Source organism: Hypoxylon fragiforme, assembly GCF_022984875.1.
Source record: "Hypoxylon fragiforme strain CBS 206.31 chromosome Unknown GGS25scaffold_6, whole genome shotgun sequence".
NCBI lineage: Eukaryota > Fungi > Ascomycota > Sordariomycetes > Xylariales > Hypoxylaceae > Hypoxylon > Hypoxylon fragiforme.
Genome location: NW_026054761.1, coordinates 3,285,953 through 3,302,448, shown reverse-complemented (window position 1 = coordinate 3,302,448; position 16,496 = coordinate 3,285,953). Strand labels below are relative to the sequence as shown.

Below are 16,496 nucleotides of genomic sequence, written 5' to 3'. Positions count from 1 at the left end.
TAGACCTTAGATTAATACGAAATGTGGTAGATGTGGCTAAGGAATATGTGGCTAGGGATAGTTATGTGGCTAGGGGATAGTTATGTGGCTAGCTCAGTGCCTTTTACGCTTATTAATAATAGTCACGTTTAAATCATAAATGCATCGTACATGCAAGCTATTAGGTATGTAGTAAAAAGGGATATTGCCAGTACTTAGCCTACCATACAAAATAGTATGGTAGCTCATGTACTTTTCATTTAGGCTACATATGTATATAGAAATATTTACTTATCCATAGAATCTTCTAAGTACGATCCACTCTTTTCACGTACTCATAGCACTGTTCTTAATTTCTAAATTTGGAATAGTCAATCTTAATTTTTGATTTTGGCACAGATGTCTTATTGGGCTACCATATTAGGTCTATTTACCGAATATAATATATATAATATAATCCTACAAAACTACAAATTCCGATGCTCGTTCCCAGCCATTAATAATTAATCTATGTTTATATCTAGTATGTTTAAATGTTTATATGTTACCGTCTCCCTACGGGCTTTGTGTTAGTTTTTAATGTAAAGAAAATGAAATCTAATTAGTCAAGCTATTGAATTTGATTTGGTGTTCTGTGAGCTTCATGTTAGCATTCTAGCCACGGTAACAAGACTACTACGTACCTGAAGTATGCAAAAAGGTAGTGTTTAGTTACCTACAAGGGGAAAAATGCAGATGTTTTCACCTTGGGTAGGCGCAAATCATTCCTAGTCCGCATAAAAAGCAGCGGCGTCCCATTAGGAAATCCCACGAGCGTCTTCTCCAGCTTCTCCTGATCCCACGCCTTCTTGTAGATGTTGTTTGGCTTTTGGGCGTCGATGGCGCTCAGCAAGGGCGCTATGTTGAGTTCCGTGGGCGAGGTGTGAAATAGCGGGCCCCAGTCCTCGTAAGGGTTCACCTGGTCCGGGGTGTCCACGAGGGTGCGGTCGAGCCAAGGCGCCACCACCACAATCGTACGCAGCGACGTGCACCATTTCTGCAGCGCCCGCACCGTCATAAAAAGGTGCCAGTAGCCGTGCGGGTTGATGACGATGTGCTGGATCCGTTCCAGCATGCCCTTCTCGAGGATGTCCTTCATCAGGTGGAAGTTGGCCTCGGTGTCGCGCAGGAAAAACAGGTGGCGGTCAAAGTTGATCCAGCCGTGGAACAGGCCACCGTGGTGGTACTTGGTAGACCACTTCGCCTCGACCTCCGTGAGGGCGCTCTTCATGATGTCTCTAGCCTCGCGGCAAGCCTTGGGTACGCTTTGGTTGATTCTACCCACTAGCTTGATCTGTCTACCAACGCGTTTGAAGCTACTATACTCCCATTCTTGGGTGAGAGAGATGCGCCATATCTCCTGGCGGAGTTCCGGTGGTAGCTCCGGGAAAAGAGTGAAGGACTGATCCATGACGTTCATTTGTCTTGTTCTTGTTCTTGTTCTTGTGTGCCAGGCACTAGAGTAGAGTCTACGTCCGTCTGGTAGTAGTAGGGACGTTGCAATGGTCCACAGAGATTGCAATTGGGTAATGAATAGGTCTGAATACACCCATACGAAAAGTAGTTTGCCTCTAGATAGGTAATTTGTCATCGGTACTAAGGAATGTTCATTAAAGTCCGACAAAGAGTAGGTTGAGAGATGTAGCGGTCTAGATCCATGATATTACCTAAGGCATCAAAACACCACCATACCTCGCCGCGATTCGATTCCCCACTAAACTCACCAGGAAGTGTTAAGATCATCAATCTCTAAATCAAGTTAGTATGTTAAGCTTTCAGGCAACTTATTTCCAGTCCTCCGTTGGCGATGCCAAGTGATTGAGGTGAGCCCTGACAGTTTGTCCATTTGAAAGAACTAACTCTGCTGGTAGGTAGATAATTATACAGACAAGTATAATTCTCAAGTAAAAAGTTATTCGTATAATACTTCTTACATACTAGGTAGTTGAGTTATCAGATGAACAGAGAACAACGCTCTTGAAGCAATCTGTCAATGTTAGTGTCAGGGTCAGGGTTAGGGTTATTGCCCAAAAAGGAAGCTTGGCAGGATCAAGTTAATCGCCTGCCAAAAAAAGACATCGAAGTCAACGAAAAGATGAAGATGGCCATATCTAAAGATAGTATTAGCTGATTTGCAACATCGATTTCCGAACTTTGCCTTCCAAGTTTCTATTTTCGTGTCCATACATTGGTCAGTCTCCTACCATCCTAACCTAGAACCAGGCCAGTATATCCCGTTCTTTGGGTCATTCTGGAGTCTGTATGAACATCTTGACAAACTTGGGTTAGGCAAAAAGCGGTTCTACCCGTCTTGGCCTTGTCTAGGTAGGTCGAAGATTCAATGCCTGAAGCGCATCAAAAAGAATGATAATGCGAAGAATAGCTAGAGTGATAATCATTCTGCTCACTGTTATATGTAGGCAGGTGAATGAGTTATTGTCGTCAACCTTACTGCCTCAAAACAGGCTTAGTTTCTCGCCTATTCGTACCTAGGTAGTTAAAGCGTCTTTGTTTTGTAGACTCGTATACAAAGATAGTAGCTCTTCAATAGCCTACAAGGTCAAGGGCATATCCAGTTAAGAAGCGAATGAGATTAACAATCACGTTAGTTTTAGATGGCAAGCCTTTCCCAATGAAACGTTAACTCGAAGAAGTTCTAATAATATTTCTAGCATGCCATTCAATGGTAAAGAGATGAATACGCTTACTTAACAAGACATAGTCTATACGACAGGGCTGCATGGAAGGGACCCATTCTACCCAGGCAGTGGAGATATCATTATAATCACCACCCTCCCCATTGGTTAGTCAACTATAGTAAAGGGTCCAGGACCATTGGTCTCGGCACTTCGCCCTGATTCCTAGGTCTTAAGACTTAGGTTCGTAACTATCGCGAGACCAGGTGCCCATATAGGTTAGGTACCTACTAGGTACCTACCTAATTATGCAGAATTATCGTCTACCCTTTGCAAATAATTGTTCGCTGATTGGAAGGGATATAAAACATCGGCCGCCTTAACTTATAGAGGGAAAAGATCCCGTCGTAGAACTAGGCGTGGTGGACCCGTATCTGCTGTAGATAGTAACCTGTCAGTCCATCTAGCGCCAACCCTCTGGGCCCTGGAATACGATACTCCATTTCGCTTCCGTCCCGGGTATACATCCTGCCAAGCATTTCACCTACCTAGGAATGCCAATACGAGGTTTCATGCAAAAAGTCCACTGAACGAAGCATTCTAGAACAACTTGTCCGTGAGTCCGCGCTCGCGATGACTTTAAAAGGCCTCACCCGGACGTCGATGCCAAGTAGAATGTTATCATGACTGCTATGCAAATTTATAGCGCCTCACTCGTTTCAACTTAGACACTCGTTATTTCTCGCGTACTACATTGCGCACTACTATCGTTAATATATTCTACTTACCCCCTAATACCGGTTTGCGAAAATGAAGCCCCAAATTTGGGCTGGCGTGGGCCTCCTCCATGCTACTACTGTAGCTGGAGCCGAATATATCTGGCCGTCAAAGTATGATTTCTTAGAAGATGTCATGGCACTTCAAGCCGGCTACATACGAATGGGTTTCATCGATGGTAAGGATGGCATCACATCCAAAAAAGGGGGAAGAAATCGGCTAACCAGCAACTTACAGCGGTAAATCCATGTGACTTCGGTCACAGCGTCGTAGGTCGCCAAAACGCAGCTGAATGGATTCGCACGGCGTACCATGACATGTCGACGCACGATGCTGCGACGGGAACGGGAGGCCTGGATGCGTCGATCATGTTCGAGCTGGACCGAGATGAGAATAAGGGGACTGCGTTCAACAACTCGCTCGGCTTCTTCCGGAACTACTACAGCCCCAGAACGACCGGGGCAGACCTTATCGCGCTCTCCGTGGTCGCCGCATCATCGACGTGTGGCGGCCCCAAGATCCCGTTCCGAGCCGGCCGTACAGACGTCATGGAGGCGGGGCCAACGGGAGTGCCTGAGCCGAGTCAAGATATCAAGACACATACTGACATCTTTGCCAAAGCCGGATTTAACACAAGTAAGTGGCGATTCCTTCCTGGGTTGGAACCCCCTGCTGACCAATATCACTAGGCGACATGATCACGATGGTAGCGTGTGGACACACTCTCGGCGGCGTCCACAACGACAACTTCCCCGAGATCACGGGCGACACAACCCCGCTCGAAGTGCACCGCTTCGAGTCCAACACCTCGCACTCCTTCTCCAAATTCGACAACGTCGTCGTGACAGAGTACCTCGAAGGCAACACCGCGAACCTCCTGGCGTACGGCAGCAACGAGACGACCAACTCCGACAAGCGCGTCTTCAGCGCCGACGGCAACGAGACGATGAACGCGCTCGCCGACCCCGCCACCTTCCAGGCCAAGTGCGCCGACATCCTCGAGCGCATGATCAACACCGTGCCCTCGACCGTCACCCTCACCGACGTCATGGACCCCTTCGAGGTGAAGCCGTACATCAAGCTGCTCGCGCTCAACTCCGACGGCAAGCTCGTCTTCGAGGGCCGCATCCGCGTCCGCGTCACCAACCGCGCCACCCGCGACTTCGACGTCCACCTCACCTACGCCGACAACAGCGGCGCCAACGTCTCGACAGCCATAACGACCGACCGCCCGACGCTACAGCTCGGCTCCTCGACCGGCCTGTTCCGCGAGTCCTTCGTCTGGCACGAGTTCTCGACCACCTTGGACGCCGCGGCGGGGATCAGCAACTTCAACGTGCACATCACGCCGACGTCCGGCAGCGGCGCCGAGGTCTTCGACAACGGCGGCAGCGGGTTCCCGCTCGAGAACGCCGTGCTGCTACAGCGCCTGCAGTCGTGCACGGGCGACTACAGCGAGACGACGCAGACGCGGCCGCTGACCGTCACCGTCGCCGTCAAGAAGGAGCGCGCCGGCGAGCCCGTCACGATGGAGCTCGCGCACCCGGTGCCCCAGCTGGGGGCCATGCTGCCGCGGTACGAGGTCAAGACGCACGTGTTTGAGAAGACGGGCGTCGAGAAGGGGGATTACGTGCTCTTTGAGGCGAACACGCCGATCGAGGAGCTGGATGTCAAGATCACGTATGATATCGTCGTGGGCGAGGGCGCGGCGCAGACGAGGCTCGAGTTCCAGGATACGGATGCGCTGGTGGACCCGTGCACGCCGTTATGATGAGATATATTTCCCTAGATATGATGAGAGGGAGGGAGGGGTTATAGACGGGTGTTTGAGAGCCTGGTAATTTTGAGCCATAGATATCCATAGATGAAAGCGAATGTAATCTGATTTTGATTTTACGATTTCTCTATCTGAAGCCTCTTGAGTTGGCAGAGCTGGTAGGATGAAGGATTCTCGGGCACGAGTTTCGTCATCAACAGTCTTTGCTTACAGAGGGGAATAGTCCGAGCTGACAATGTTAGTCGGGAGGATATCCATGGCTGGTAGAGCCAGCTGAAAATAACGTCCAATCAAGTCCTGATGATCGCCTCACAATCCCACTATAACTAACCTATTTTCAACTAGGGGAAAGGGAGTCCGAGATTTGCAACTAGCAACTGACAACTACCTATTCAGTCTATCAGCTTTGGATTAGGCACCGACTTTGGTATCTACAGTATCTATCTGGTGCCTACTTATCTCCGGAGCTGTCTATCATTTATATCATATCATGTAGTCTAAAATTCAAGTTCTATATCATAATACAATGCAATACAATACATGACCGTGTTATTCCCTAACTCAACTCTCGACCTCGCCCCTGATAATCTTGCAACTCTTAGTAGACCTGTCAAGTGATATATGGCTAAAATATCGGACAACTCGGAATGAATGAATAACAAAAACTCGAGACTCCGCTCTGAAATATTAGATTTCCATTACGATGAAAGAACAACTTACCGTCGCGGTCATTGGTGCAGGTATGTAAAGCGAATAAGCCCCACACTTGCGTATAATCTACATTTTCTCATGCTAATCCTCATCGTCAGGCTCATCCGGGCTATCTATGCTCAAGACTCTACGCGAAGATGGCTTCAAAGTGACTTTGTATGAGAGACGACGTCAAGTCGGTGGTCTCTGGGCTTATTCTGAGGATCCGTCGATGACCACGGCTCTGCCATGTGAGCATACGGGAATACTCTAGTATTTTCCTGTACATACGCATTGCTTACCACCTTTTATAGCTACGCAAGCCAACATTAGCAAATATACCTGCGGGATGACTGACTTCCCTATGCCTGACAGTAGGTCTTGCTATCTACCTATTCACTTACTACCTTTTCCCTATCGTCGCTCTTTCTTAACTAATCATGTCCAAGAGTATCCGCACCATCTATCCCAATCCGACTTCCAGGAATACATGGAGTCGTACGCCAAACATTTCGACCTGTTAAAGGATGTCGTCTTCAACGCATTCCTAGAGAAAGTCGTCAGAAACGAGGAGGACACCAAATGGCTGGTCCACGTAACCATCGACGGCACCCCGCAAGTGCTGGAATACGACAAGGTTGCGTTTTGCCATGGATACCAAACAAAGGCGCGCATGCCGGCGTTTGAAGGACGTGAGAAGTTCGAAGGCACTGTGATTCATGCCCAGGCGTACCGGAGGTAAGTTGGTAGCCTAGACCAATCCCCCCCTTCCCCCTTTTTCCCCTCCCCCAAAAGTCCATCTCCTAAACCGAAGTGCACCTATCCACAGCGCCGAAGACTTCAAAAACAAAAACGTCGTCGTCGTCGGCATCGGCAGCACCGCCGGCGACATCATCAAAGACATGATCCCCACCGTCTCCAAGATCTACACCTCGCACCGCCGCGGCGTCGTCATCGTCAAGCTATGGCGCAACGGCACCCCCACCGACCTCCTCGTCTCCCGCAGCCGACGCCAGACCTTCCAAGCCATCCAGCGCAACTTCCCCAAGGCCTCCCAGGCGCTGGCGGACTGGGGCTCGCGCTACCTCATGTGGTCGACGTGGGGGGAGCTCGACCCCGCGTGGCGCATCTCGCCGTACCCGTCCGCCATCCTCGCGCTGCCATCCACAGCGCAGCACGTGATCCCCTCCCTGCGCGACGGGACGCTGACGTCCCTGCACGGGCTGCGGCGGTTCGTGGGGCCGCGCGCGATCGAGTTCGAGGACGGGACCGTGCTCGGGGACATCGACGCCGTGGTCTGCGCGACGGGGTACTCGGCCGACTTCGACGTGGCCCCCTTCGTCGAGCACGGCCCGCCGGCTCCCGACTACGCGGGGCCGCCGCTGCCGCGCCTGTGGATGAACCTGGTCCCGCCGCGGTACGCGGACTCGGCCGTGCTGCTGTGCCACTCGACGCTCGGCAAGAACAACGGCTTCTCCTTCTCGGACGTCATCGCCATGGCCGTCAGCAACATCTGGCGCGGCGTGCACGCCGTCCCGTCGCGGGAGGAGATGGAGAGGGGGGTGGACGCGCACCACGAGTGGGTGGCGGCAAGGTGGAGGCTGGACAGTAACACGGACACGGCGGCGGTGAAGCAGTGGGAGTTTCAGGGGTTCCTGCACGAGGCGGCGGGCACGGGGATGGAGAATTTGGGGTGGGGGTGGAAGGGGTGGAAGTTCTGGTTTAAGGATCGGAAGATGTATAATTTGATGAATCATGGGGTGGAGACTGCGCACGCGTTTCGGTTCTTCGAGACGGGGAAGAGGAAGACGTGGTCGGGCGCGAGAGAGGCGATCATACAGGCGAATAAGGCGATTAAGGTGTTTCCCATCAAGGGGATGAAGTAGATATATCCTGGAGTAGGTACTTACTACCTAGCTAGGCACTTAGGTTATTAATATGTACGAAATAATAGACCATGTACACAAATATCACATCTTATGAGATAAATCCAACCCACCCATCTTACCCCTTAACTACCTACTTAAACAGTCGCACCCGTAAGCTGCACCTGATAATCCAACCCCCTATTCGCCGGATCCCCCGACAGCGCGAAGGGATCATACAGATACAGCGTAGCCGGCGTATTAGCCACCACCAGGCTCGCCTCCTCCCCACTCGCCAGCGTCGCCTCCGCCTTCCCATCCACTGCATCCACATACCTCACCGCCCCACCACTCGCCGCCTTGATAGCCAACGTAGCCGTGAACGGCGCCGCAGCCGTAACCGCCACACCCACCGCGCTCCCCGTCGCCTTAAGCGGCACGATATTCGCCCCCATGTACCGCGGCTGCCGCGCGCTCTTGACGCGGTACTTCCCGCTGCCCAGAGAATCCCAGTTCGCGTAATTGTACCCCCTCTTCTCGCGCTCGTACAGCGCCCTCGCCTTCGGGTGCCCGATGTCGACGTACGCCATGCGCGCCCAGTAGCGCCCCACAACACTCTGCACCTTCGCGCCCGGCGCCGCGAGCTGGTCGATGACGTGCAGCGGCGTCTCGTTGCTGCCGCGCCGGTACTTGCGCCAGACGTTCGGGAAGCTCGCCATCCCGAGGCCGGCGTAGGCGTCCGGGTTGCTCGCGAGGTACGCGAGGAACGGCCAGGAGTCGTAGTAGTTGCCCGACCCGCTGGTCCCGTCGACGATCACCTGGTACGAGTCGCTGATCACCTTGTTCAGGTTCATGATGGTGTCGCCCGTCGGCTGGCTGTATTTTGCTCGGGAGTCGGCGCAGTAGGACGAGGTGATGAAGGTGTCGGCGACGAATTGCGCGACGGGCTCCCACCATGCGCCCGTGCGCCCCTGGTCGACCCAGTATCGCTCCGCGTAGGTTAGGCCGTGGCCGAACTCGTGGACGGTGACGCCGGGGGTGTTCATCCACTCCGTTACGATGTTCAGGAAGCTCAGCCCGGTGGCGGCGTCCGTTCCGGTGTTGGCGGCTGTGTTGGGCCCTAGGCTGGCGACGTTGTAGACGTTCATCTTATACCATGGCCCATCATCGTTATCTTGGTTGAATGATAGGCCGGGGGATCGCCATCCTAGAGTGGTTACGAAGCAATCGTAGGCCGATTCCAGAGTTTGCAGAGCATTGTTTGAAATAGTGTCGCTCGCTGCATCATAAACCCGAAAATGTGGTGAGTCTTTGTATCTGCTACCTCCTGGGCCTACTCTCGTGTTGGGTGTGAATTCAGCCGGTGGAGCAGCCAACACCCGAGTTGGAGCAGCCGTGGCCGTGTTCGCACACCAGAGGGCGACGGTGGTTAAAGTGAGTGCTTTCATGGCTGGCTGCTGACAAATAACCGAATATCGTATGTAAAGGCAGTAATGCTGAGGCTCAAATCCTTAAAACAGGCCAGGGACGATGATCACTTTTATGTCCGACTTTCAGTATGTTCTAGACTTTACTCAGGTAGATACGGAGTCAGTATGGCAACCATTCCGAAATTGGAGACTCCTATTCCATCACATTAAGCGAACAGCCTAAAACGGGTTACCACCAGAACGTCTGTCTCGATGCTTGACAGTTACACCTATTCATACCACGATCCACTATAGATGTCCCCTGGCAGAAGTATACTATGCCACTTTCTTTGTCTTTAACAATTTGTTTATCTTGGCTTTGAAACAGCAGGGCAAGATACGAGCTCAAAGATATTGAAATATTGAATGATATATGCATTCCAAGATCCATTGTCCAAGCGAAAATTCTGAAGCTGGATGCCAATTGTGAACCTTCGCGAGATGGCATCTCACGATCTTACTCTCGCTCTTCATGTTGAAATCACCTATACACGGCAGACACAACTTCAGAATCCAGAGAGTAAAGCTGAGCCAGATGAGGGCTCTCAGGCACTTTGAAGATGACTTCACTAGGTGCTACTATTCGTATGATATATGCCTGCCAACATATTTCTATCACACCTAGGTACTTACCACTCGCACGGCCAACTTCTCGTAACAATATCCACGCCAAGACAATATCCTTTCAAGAACAACCCTGGAATACATCATCACTTCCAACACGTCCATAAAAGCCCGACCATCCCACCTTCATATTACACCTGAAAAAACTACTCATATATGTATGTATGCATGCATGTATCTATTACGGAGTCTACCTATCTAGAGGTGAGTATCAGAAAGGGGCAGGCATATTCCACACCTAATAAACCCCCCTCATCTGCCTCCTCACCGCCCTGCCCCTCCTCACATTCCTCTCCCTCCTCCGCTGTTCCTTCTCCTTCGTACTCTCCTTATCCCAGTACGCGGCGATGATGCTGGGCGCGATGTTCCGCCGCCGCTGCCAGGACTCCTTCTCCCGCGCCGGCCAGTCGCCCGCCCAGCGCACTCTGTACGAGGTCACGCGGCTGCGCGGGCCGTGCGGGTAGTGGTCGATTAGGTCTTCGATGGGGTATTCGTCTACGGATTCTGGTGGCGGTGATGGTGATGGTGATGCTGCTGGTTCGTAGTAATAACCATGACCACCATCACTGCGGCTGCTGATGTTGTTGTTGCTGTTATCCTCGTCGGAATGCCCACTACCCGTCTCCGAGACGCCGTCATCGTCATCGTCATATTCATCGCTATAATACTCGACGTACTCGTGGCCAGGAGAAGAAACATACCCATCCGCCGCATCCACCTCCCCAGACGTCACTTCATCCGGCGAAGAAGAATAGCCGTAGCCCTCGCCATACGGCCGATCGCTCGCACTAAACTCATCCATCCCCATACCCTCCAGCTCCCCATTCAACACCGAAAGCTCAGAGAACGAACTATCCGCACCCTCTCCCTCCCCCTCCCCCCCACTCACCGGCGGCGACGGCGTGATCCGCCCAATCCACCGCGGCAGCCGCGGCGCATGGTACAGCGTACTCGGCGCAAGCACAGGCGACTCACGCACCTGGCCCGTCCCAAACACGCGCGCCAGCGTCCACGGCTCCGCCAAGTTCCGCGGGAACCGTCCGTCCGCGTACGCGGGGTCGATCTCCGCGTCGCTGCCGGGCCAGGGGGGGTTCGCCGTGTCCGGACCGGCCCACGCGCCGACGCGGAGCTGCAGGGCGCGCGACAGCGCGTCGTTCGCCTCGGGGACGGGCTGGTTGCCGGGGCGGGGCGGGAGCAAGTGCGCCGCCGCCGCGCCGGAGTTGAGGTCCCAGAGCGTGGCGAACTGGCGGAGGCACGACAGGGCGGTGGCGACGGTGGAGCTGTAGAAGGCGACCTGGGACCGGAGGTACGCGGACTCGTCTGGGCTCAGGACGTCGTCCACGCTCACGGTTAGGGGGTTGAGGCGCCGGTTTGCGCGCTCCTGGAGGAGGTTCATGAGGCGGACCTCGACGCCGAGTTTGAAGAGCCAGCCGGCGATTAGCAGGAGGGTGGGGTGGGTGCCGAGATACTCACCTAGGAAGGAGAGGTCCTTGATGTCACCCTCGCTCTCGTCTACGAAGTGGTGGTACCGCGCCCGCATGCTGCAGGCGTTGATGGTCCGGCTACAGAGGGTGTCCTGCTCGAGACGGCAGCATCCAGGATGCCAGTGGCATGACTGGTGCGGGGGGATAGGACTGAATGTGTGAGAATACTCACACTGTGGCTGCGTACGCGGGTCCTGCCACGGACTGTATATTGTGTATCCCGTGCCAGGATTTACAACACTCAGGAAGCGAGTGTCATGCTCACGAGTAGTATGATGGATAAACACATGGATGCACATGCTAGACACAGTTCAACAAGGCCCCCAATGGTAGATATGTATGCGTTTGATTCAGTGATTATAGTACAGGACCTATGCTACACACAGAATATACCATTCGTAAAACCTCGTCCCTTGATCTAATAATGTAGTGCGTCTTCTAAGGCTGAAGAAGCTCGGATGTTGATATCTCTTTCGTGATTGGCGGTGAGTTAATGTGTATAAATATGGCGAAGATTTATATTTATGCCTCTTTGTCGTTGTTAGAGACCATAGTCAATTGTTTCCAATCGTTGTCGATCTTGTTAGCAATTCTTCTGCAGTAGACATTGGATTGGTTGCCTCTTTGTTTGCCCCTTACCTACCCGCCCTCACATATATAACTTGCATTAGATCGTCTTTCAGAAGATGATCTAGATAAAGTCTCAGAAAAGGGCCAAGCCTAGGGCTTCTCCTCCTTGTTGTCGATTCGAATACATGAGTACATTATTTGGTATGTAGATATCCTTTTCCCCTAAAAGTCGGAGAGACTTAAACTGCCAACTTAGGAATCCACTTCCGAGCTTCAAATCGACTCGGTATGTGGCGTGGGGATACCATGAACACCTAGACAGTTGGAGGAAGTTCGGCAACCATGATCGTCATCTGGGTTTGAACTCACGCCGAGGATCCCAAAAGGAGTAGAGAAAACCAGCTCAGTCGATCTTGCTCGTGACATGGTCCGCCGAGGTGGACAGTAGCTCGGTAAGCTACCTAGGCAGAATTTATCTGCCCAAATATTTATTCAGCCAGCCACCGAGATGGTCAACGTTGCAATATGCGGCTGAGTACGGGAACTTAAACATGATCAGTACAAGAGAGCACATAGTTCAAGATCGCGTTTGCTAACCGATGCCGGAATTTCGAGGAATCAGATTTGACAACATTGTCACGCTCCCCCTAACCACCTTTACTACGTCAACGCGACGGCCATATATCTATTGACGTGGTCGGGTCCACGGAATATTTCAGGTTTGTAAAGGGTATGGTGCACCCTGTCGCACTCCATCGCACCCCCCCATGGGCTTACTGTGATGGCCAACACACCAATCAGGTCGCCTGCATAGTGCGGCTTTTGTGTAACCTATTTTCAACGCCATCTTAGGCACCTTAGGCTTTTTACTACCGACATTTATTGACTTGGCGAGCGAGGTTCACGATGAACAACCCCAGAATATACCGAAATACCGAGGCCTCGAAATTCCTCAATAGGTTATAGGTTGTTGGGATACCTGTTATGGGGTGCGTGACCATTGCGAACGACACCGAACACTTTGTTGAAAGTCAAGTTCGGACGTTTCGCTGTCATCTATCATATGGACTGACTCTACGCCCCGGAATGACAAGCCGAGCAAGTAGGGCAGTGAATAGATAGGTACGTTAGTAGCACAGCCAACAGGTCAATATTTCGAACATGTGTCTCGCGCAAATGGTTTGGTAGACTAGATGCCTATAGTCAAGTAACGTCATGTTCCTTCGTTCATTGCTGACGGATAGATATCGCAATGGTAACCCTGATTACCCCCATCATCCTTGCCTTGCTTAGAAGCAACAAGTCTCAGGCTGTCCCACGTTCAGCCAGTGAACAGTGAACATGCTATAATAGACGGTGGTTTAAAATGCCCTCATGATGATGATAATGATGAAGATGATACGCCGATTCGGCCGTCGCGGTCCTCTTGCGACTAGCCCCGTAAATGCAACCTCTCATATATGATGTATGGTATCAAATGCCGCTTCCCAAATAACGCCGGTTCCGAATCAAAGTAACTAGCAGCCGTCCTAAGCGGTCATGCTATCGTCCCCAACTCCCTTGTCCTTCCGCTCGTCTTGTAGCATTCGGATTAACTTGTTGATGGTGCCGCCGTCGCGTAATTTTTCCACCTCTCTTACCGAATCGTCTTCGTCTAGGCCTTCGCTCATATACTCCTTGATCTTGTCCCAGATGACTTTTCTCCGAGAGTACCACGTGCGACCGCGCGGTTCAGGCCGCCAACGTGAGCCCCACGTAGCGTCCAACTCTTCGATGGCAGGCTGTCCATCCATACCTTCACGGTACTCCCTCCAAACTTCCTCGACGGTGCCAACTGTTCCATATTTGTATTGGGGTGGACCTGCAGATTGGGGTGTTTGTGCGGAAGGTCTAGGTTGGACGGCCTGAGAAGTAGATGGAGATGATGGAGGTGGTCTTGCGGGGCGACTTGGGGTTTGAAGAGAAATGGATGGTCCCCGAGAGTACGAAGTAGCTGGCGGTTGCGTAGGTGGAGGGGCCACGACGGGTCGCACGGGAAAGTCGCGAGCACTAAGTGCCTAAGGAGCGCAAATTTTTTTTAGTAAATGGTACATGAAAAATAAATATATATATATCTAACCCGCTGCATATAGGCAGGTAGATAAAGATAGAAGATGTCATTTTAGTCAATGAAAAACAGTAAACGGCTACAATTTTGTAAATAATAAACAAACATACCGATGCCGCAGCTTGGTGGGAAGCTATCAAACTTCCACGAAGGTCATTTAGTTGTTGGCTAATAGTATCAAATTGAGCGGAGATGTGGGCAACGTAATGCTGATGTTGCAATTGAATCTGGAGAATGGTGGCGATCAATTGTTCGGGTGTCCTGCCCAACAACTGCTCTTCGGTGATGGCAGCAGGTAAAGACATAGCAACTTGAGGTTGAATATAAGCTTGGGTTGCGGTGGTAGTAGGAGGGGCCGAAGCTGAAGACAAAGAACCAGTACCAACAGTACCAGCAGCCAAGGGACTTGGGTTGGAGATCAGATTCGGCCTGGTACTAGATGTAGCTTGTCTTTTTGAAGGAGTGGCGCTTGCGCCGGCACTGCGCTGCAGGTCGGATGCAGCCGGTCGCTTCAACGTTGCCCCTGTAGCTGCAGGGCCGGGACCAGGTACAGGAGGAGCTGAGGTAGCGGTGCTAGGGATAATGGATGGACCCGTGGTCGCGGCCGATGATGGGGGCGGTATGCTACTGAAGCCGGCCGAGGGCGAAGGCAGCATGACGAGCCCTTAACCAGTAACTTCGTCCGAGAGTTCACAAGGGGGGAAGAGGAGTTTCGAGCGTAAGAGGCCCGAGTTATATGGTGGGGGGTTTGTGGTGGGCTGAAACAATAAAAGGAAAAACGAAAAAAAAAAAGAAAAGAAATAGATAAATAAAATAAAATAAAATAAAATAGGTAATTTTTTAGGAAAGGTAGGATTAAAATAATTCAAAGCACCGTTATGTTCAAGAAGGGAAACTAAGTAAGAAGAAATAGAGAGAGAAAGAAGAAGAAGAGGTAAATAAGGTTAACAAGAGAATAATAATAATAAAAGAAAAAAAACCCCGAAGAAACAGAACTCGATATGTTTTTTTTTCTTGAATATGATCAGACGGACGTCCGGGCTAGCCGGGACCTCGTCACTTAGGAAGTTGAAGAATAAGTGAAAAGTACCTAGTAAATAGAAAAAGTAAGAAGTAGTAAGAAGAGTAAGAGTAATAGATTTGATAGAATAATAGAATATAAGTAGTAGGTATGTAGGTATGTAGGTAGGTAGGTAGGTAGGTAAGTTGGTAACAAGGTCTAACAAGGAAGGACGAGAGATGAGAGGGTGAAATAGGTAGATGATGGATGGCAGCAATAACAACAACAGCAACACCACCACCACCGACGATAGGTACCTAGATAGGTAAGTAAAAGTCCTTGAGACAGATACTTGATATTGTTGGATGATGATAATGATTATGATGACGATGTTGCGAGATAAAGTAAGATACGCGGGCGCAAAAGAAGTTTCGGCATCTACATCAGCAGAGAGCCCTGGCTGGGAGGTGAACTCGGAAGCGGGAGCGGGAGCAGCAGCGGAAGCAGCAGCATCGACGTCGGGTTGATAGTATCGTAAGCATCAATCACATAGACATCAGCAGCATCAGCATAAGCATTGCATCGCCAATTTTTAGATTTCAGCATTATACCACGCGAGAGATGCGGCGAACTTTCACCGGGAACCCAGGATGGCATTCCTGTCGTCTACATATGTAATGCAATGTGCGTTGTCCCGGTTTGTGTCTCCATGGACGAGGTCACCTGCGGTGTGTCGATTGTCAACGTGTTGGTGACATGTTGATGTGTGAACGTCAGTGTAGGTTTCAATCAGTCTAGTTTGTGAGGTGTGTGTATGTGTGTGTAGGTATGCGTATAGGTATGATGTATGTGTGGTATACCAGTAGGTATGTATATGTATATGTGTGTGTAAGAAGAGGGAAAGATTTAGGTGATGTAGGTACGTGCGTCTATGAGTTGTTGGTGTTTTTTTTTTTTTTTTCTCGGTTTCCCTTCTTGTTATTTTTTTTTTTTTTTAGCACGAGGTATACAGGTATCCTCTTTTTTGTCCCGTGCTTCTCTCTTCTTTTTTATTGAGAAATTTATCAAGTTATTTCCTTTATTTTTTTCAAAACTTGTTTAGTCTTTTCAAGGTTTGCATTGGGCAATCGCGTCCCAGTCGCCCAGTCGTCGACTACATTCAATGTATGACGGAGTACCTTGCTGGGAAAGAAGGGAAAGAATTGGTCACGATTAATAGGTAGTGACAAGGATACTCTGAAACCCCTCTAACTAATTGTGGTAGGTAGGGCCTGGTAGGCTACTTGATACAGAAAAGCGCGAAGAAAATAAGTCTAAGTTGAGATCTAATTAGATGCATCACGTGAGGTAAAAGCTGGGGCAGCGGGGGGTGATATTGACAGCTAGCTACGACTGTACCAACTCTACTACTGTAGCTTTCTGTAGCTGTAGCAGTATGGAGTACTTTGCTTGGCGGTCTAGGCTAGCACTTGAGGTTCC

The 16,496-nt window shown here is 50.9% G+C and overlaps 6 protein-coding genes across 6 annotated transcripts; 2 read left to right on the top strand and 4 right to left on the bottom strand.

Moving 5' to 3' along the window:
- Positions 1 to 589: 589 nt before the first annotated feature.
- On the bottom strand, positions 590 to 1,429 carry GGS25DRAFT_523256 (uncharacterized protein; the record flags this gene model as incomplete). The annotated part of the gene is made up of 2 exons (XM_049264396.1): positions 590 to 611; positions 699 to 1,429. 2 exons carry the CDS (start codon positions 1,427 to 1,429, stop codon positions 590 to 592), a joined length of 753 nt encoding a protein of 250 aa, XP_049116131.1.
- Positions 1,430 to 3,464: 2,035 nt separating this feature from the next.
- GGS25DRAFT_532814 (heme peroxidase) lies at positions 3,465 to 5,416 on the top strand (the record flags this gene model as incomplete). The annotated part of the gene is made up of 3 exons (XM_049265620.1): positions 3,465 to 3,609; positions 3,669 to 4,067; positions 4,121 to 5,416. 3 exons carry the CDS (start codon positions 3,465 to 3,467, stop codon positions 5,200 to 5,202), a joined length of 1,626 nt encoding a protein of 541 aa, XP_049116130.1. The 3' UTR covers positions 5,203 to 5,416.
- A 181-nt stretch (positions 5,417 to 5,597) lies between these two features.
- GGS25DRAFT_532812 (putative dimethylaniline monooxygenase) lies at positions 5,598 to 7,868 on the top strand. Its single transcript, XM_049265619.1, has 5 exons — positions 5,598 to 5,948; positions 6,018 to 6,149; positions 6,213 to 6,272; positions 6,348 to 6,636; positions 6,728 to 7,868. The coding sequence occupies exons 1-5, from the start codon at positions 5,912 to 5,914 to the stop codon at positions 7,782 to 7,784; spliced, it is 1,575 nt and encodes a 524-aa protein (XP_049116129.1). The 5' UTR covers positions 5,598 to 5,911; the 3' UTR covers positions 7,785 to 7,868.
- A 53-nt stretch (positions 7,869 to 7,921) lies between these two features.
- Positions 7,922 to 9,293, bottom strand: GGS25DRAFT_532808 (uncharacterized protein; the record flags this gene model as incomplete). Its single annotated transcript, XM_049265618.1, has 1 exon — positions 7,922 to 9,293. The coding sequence occupies exon 1, from the start codon at positions 9,209 to 9,211 to the stop codon at positions 7,922 to 7,924; it is 1,290 nt and encodes a 429-aa protein (XP_049116128.1). The 5' UTR covers positions 9,212 to 9,293.
- Positions 9,294 to 10,094: 801 nt separating this feature from the next.
- GGS25DRAFT_523252 (uncharacterized protein) lies at positions 10,095 to 11,639 on the bottom strand (the record flags this gene model as incomplete). Its single annotated transcript, XM_049264395.1, has 1 exon — positions 10,095 to 11,639. The coding sequence occupies one exon, from the start codon at positions 11,637 to 11,639 to the stop codon at positions 10,095 to 10,097; it is 1,545 nt and encodes a 514-aa protein (XP_049116127.1).
- Positions 11,640 to 13,439: 1,800 nt separating this feature from the next.
- On the bottom strand, positions 13,440 to 14,673 carry GGS25DRAFT_523251 (transcriptional activator of glycolytic enzymes-domain-containing protein; the record flags this gene model as incomplete). Its single annotated transcript, XM_049264394.1, has 2 exons — positions 13,440 to 13,967; positions 14,128 to 14,673. 2 exons carry the CDS (start codon positions 14,671 to 14,673, stop codon positions 13,440 to 13,442), a joined length of 1,074 nt encoding a protein of 357 aa, XP_049116126.1.
- Between the last annotated feature and the right edge of the window lie 1,823 nt (positions 14,674 to 16,496).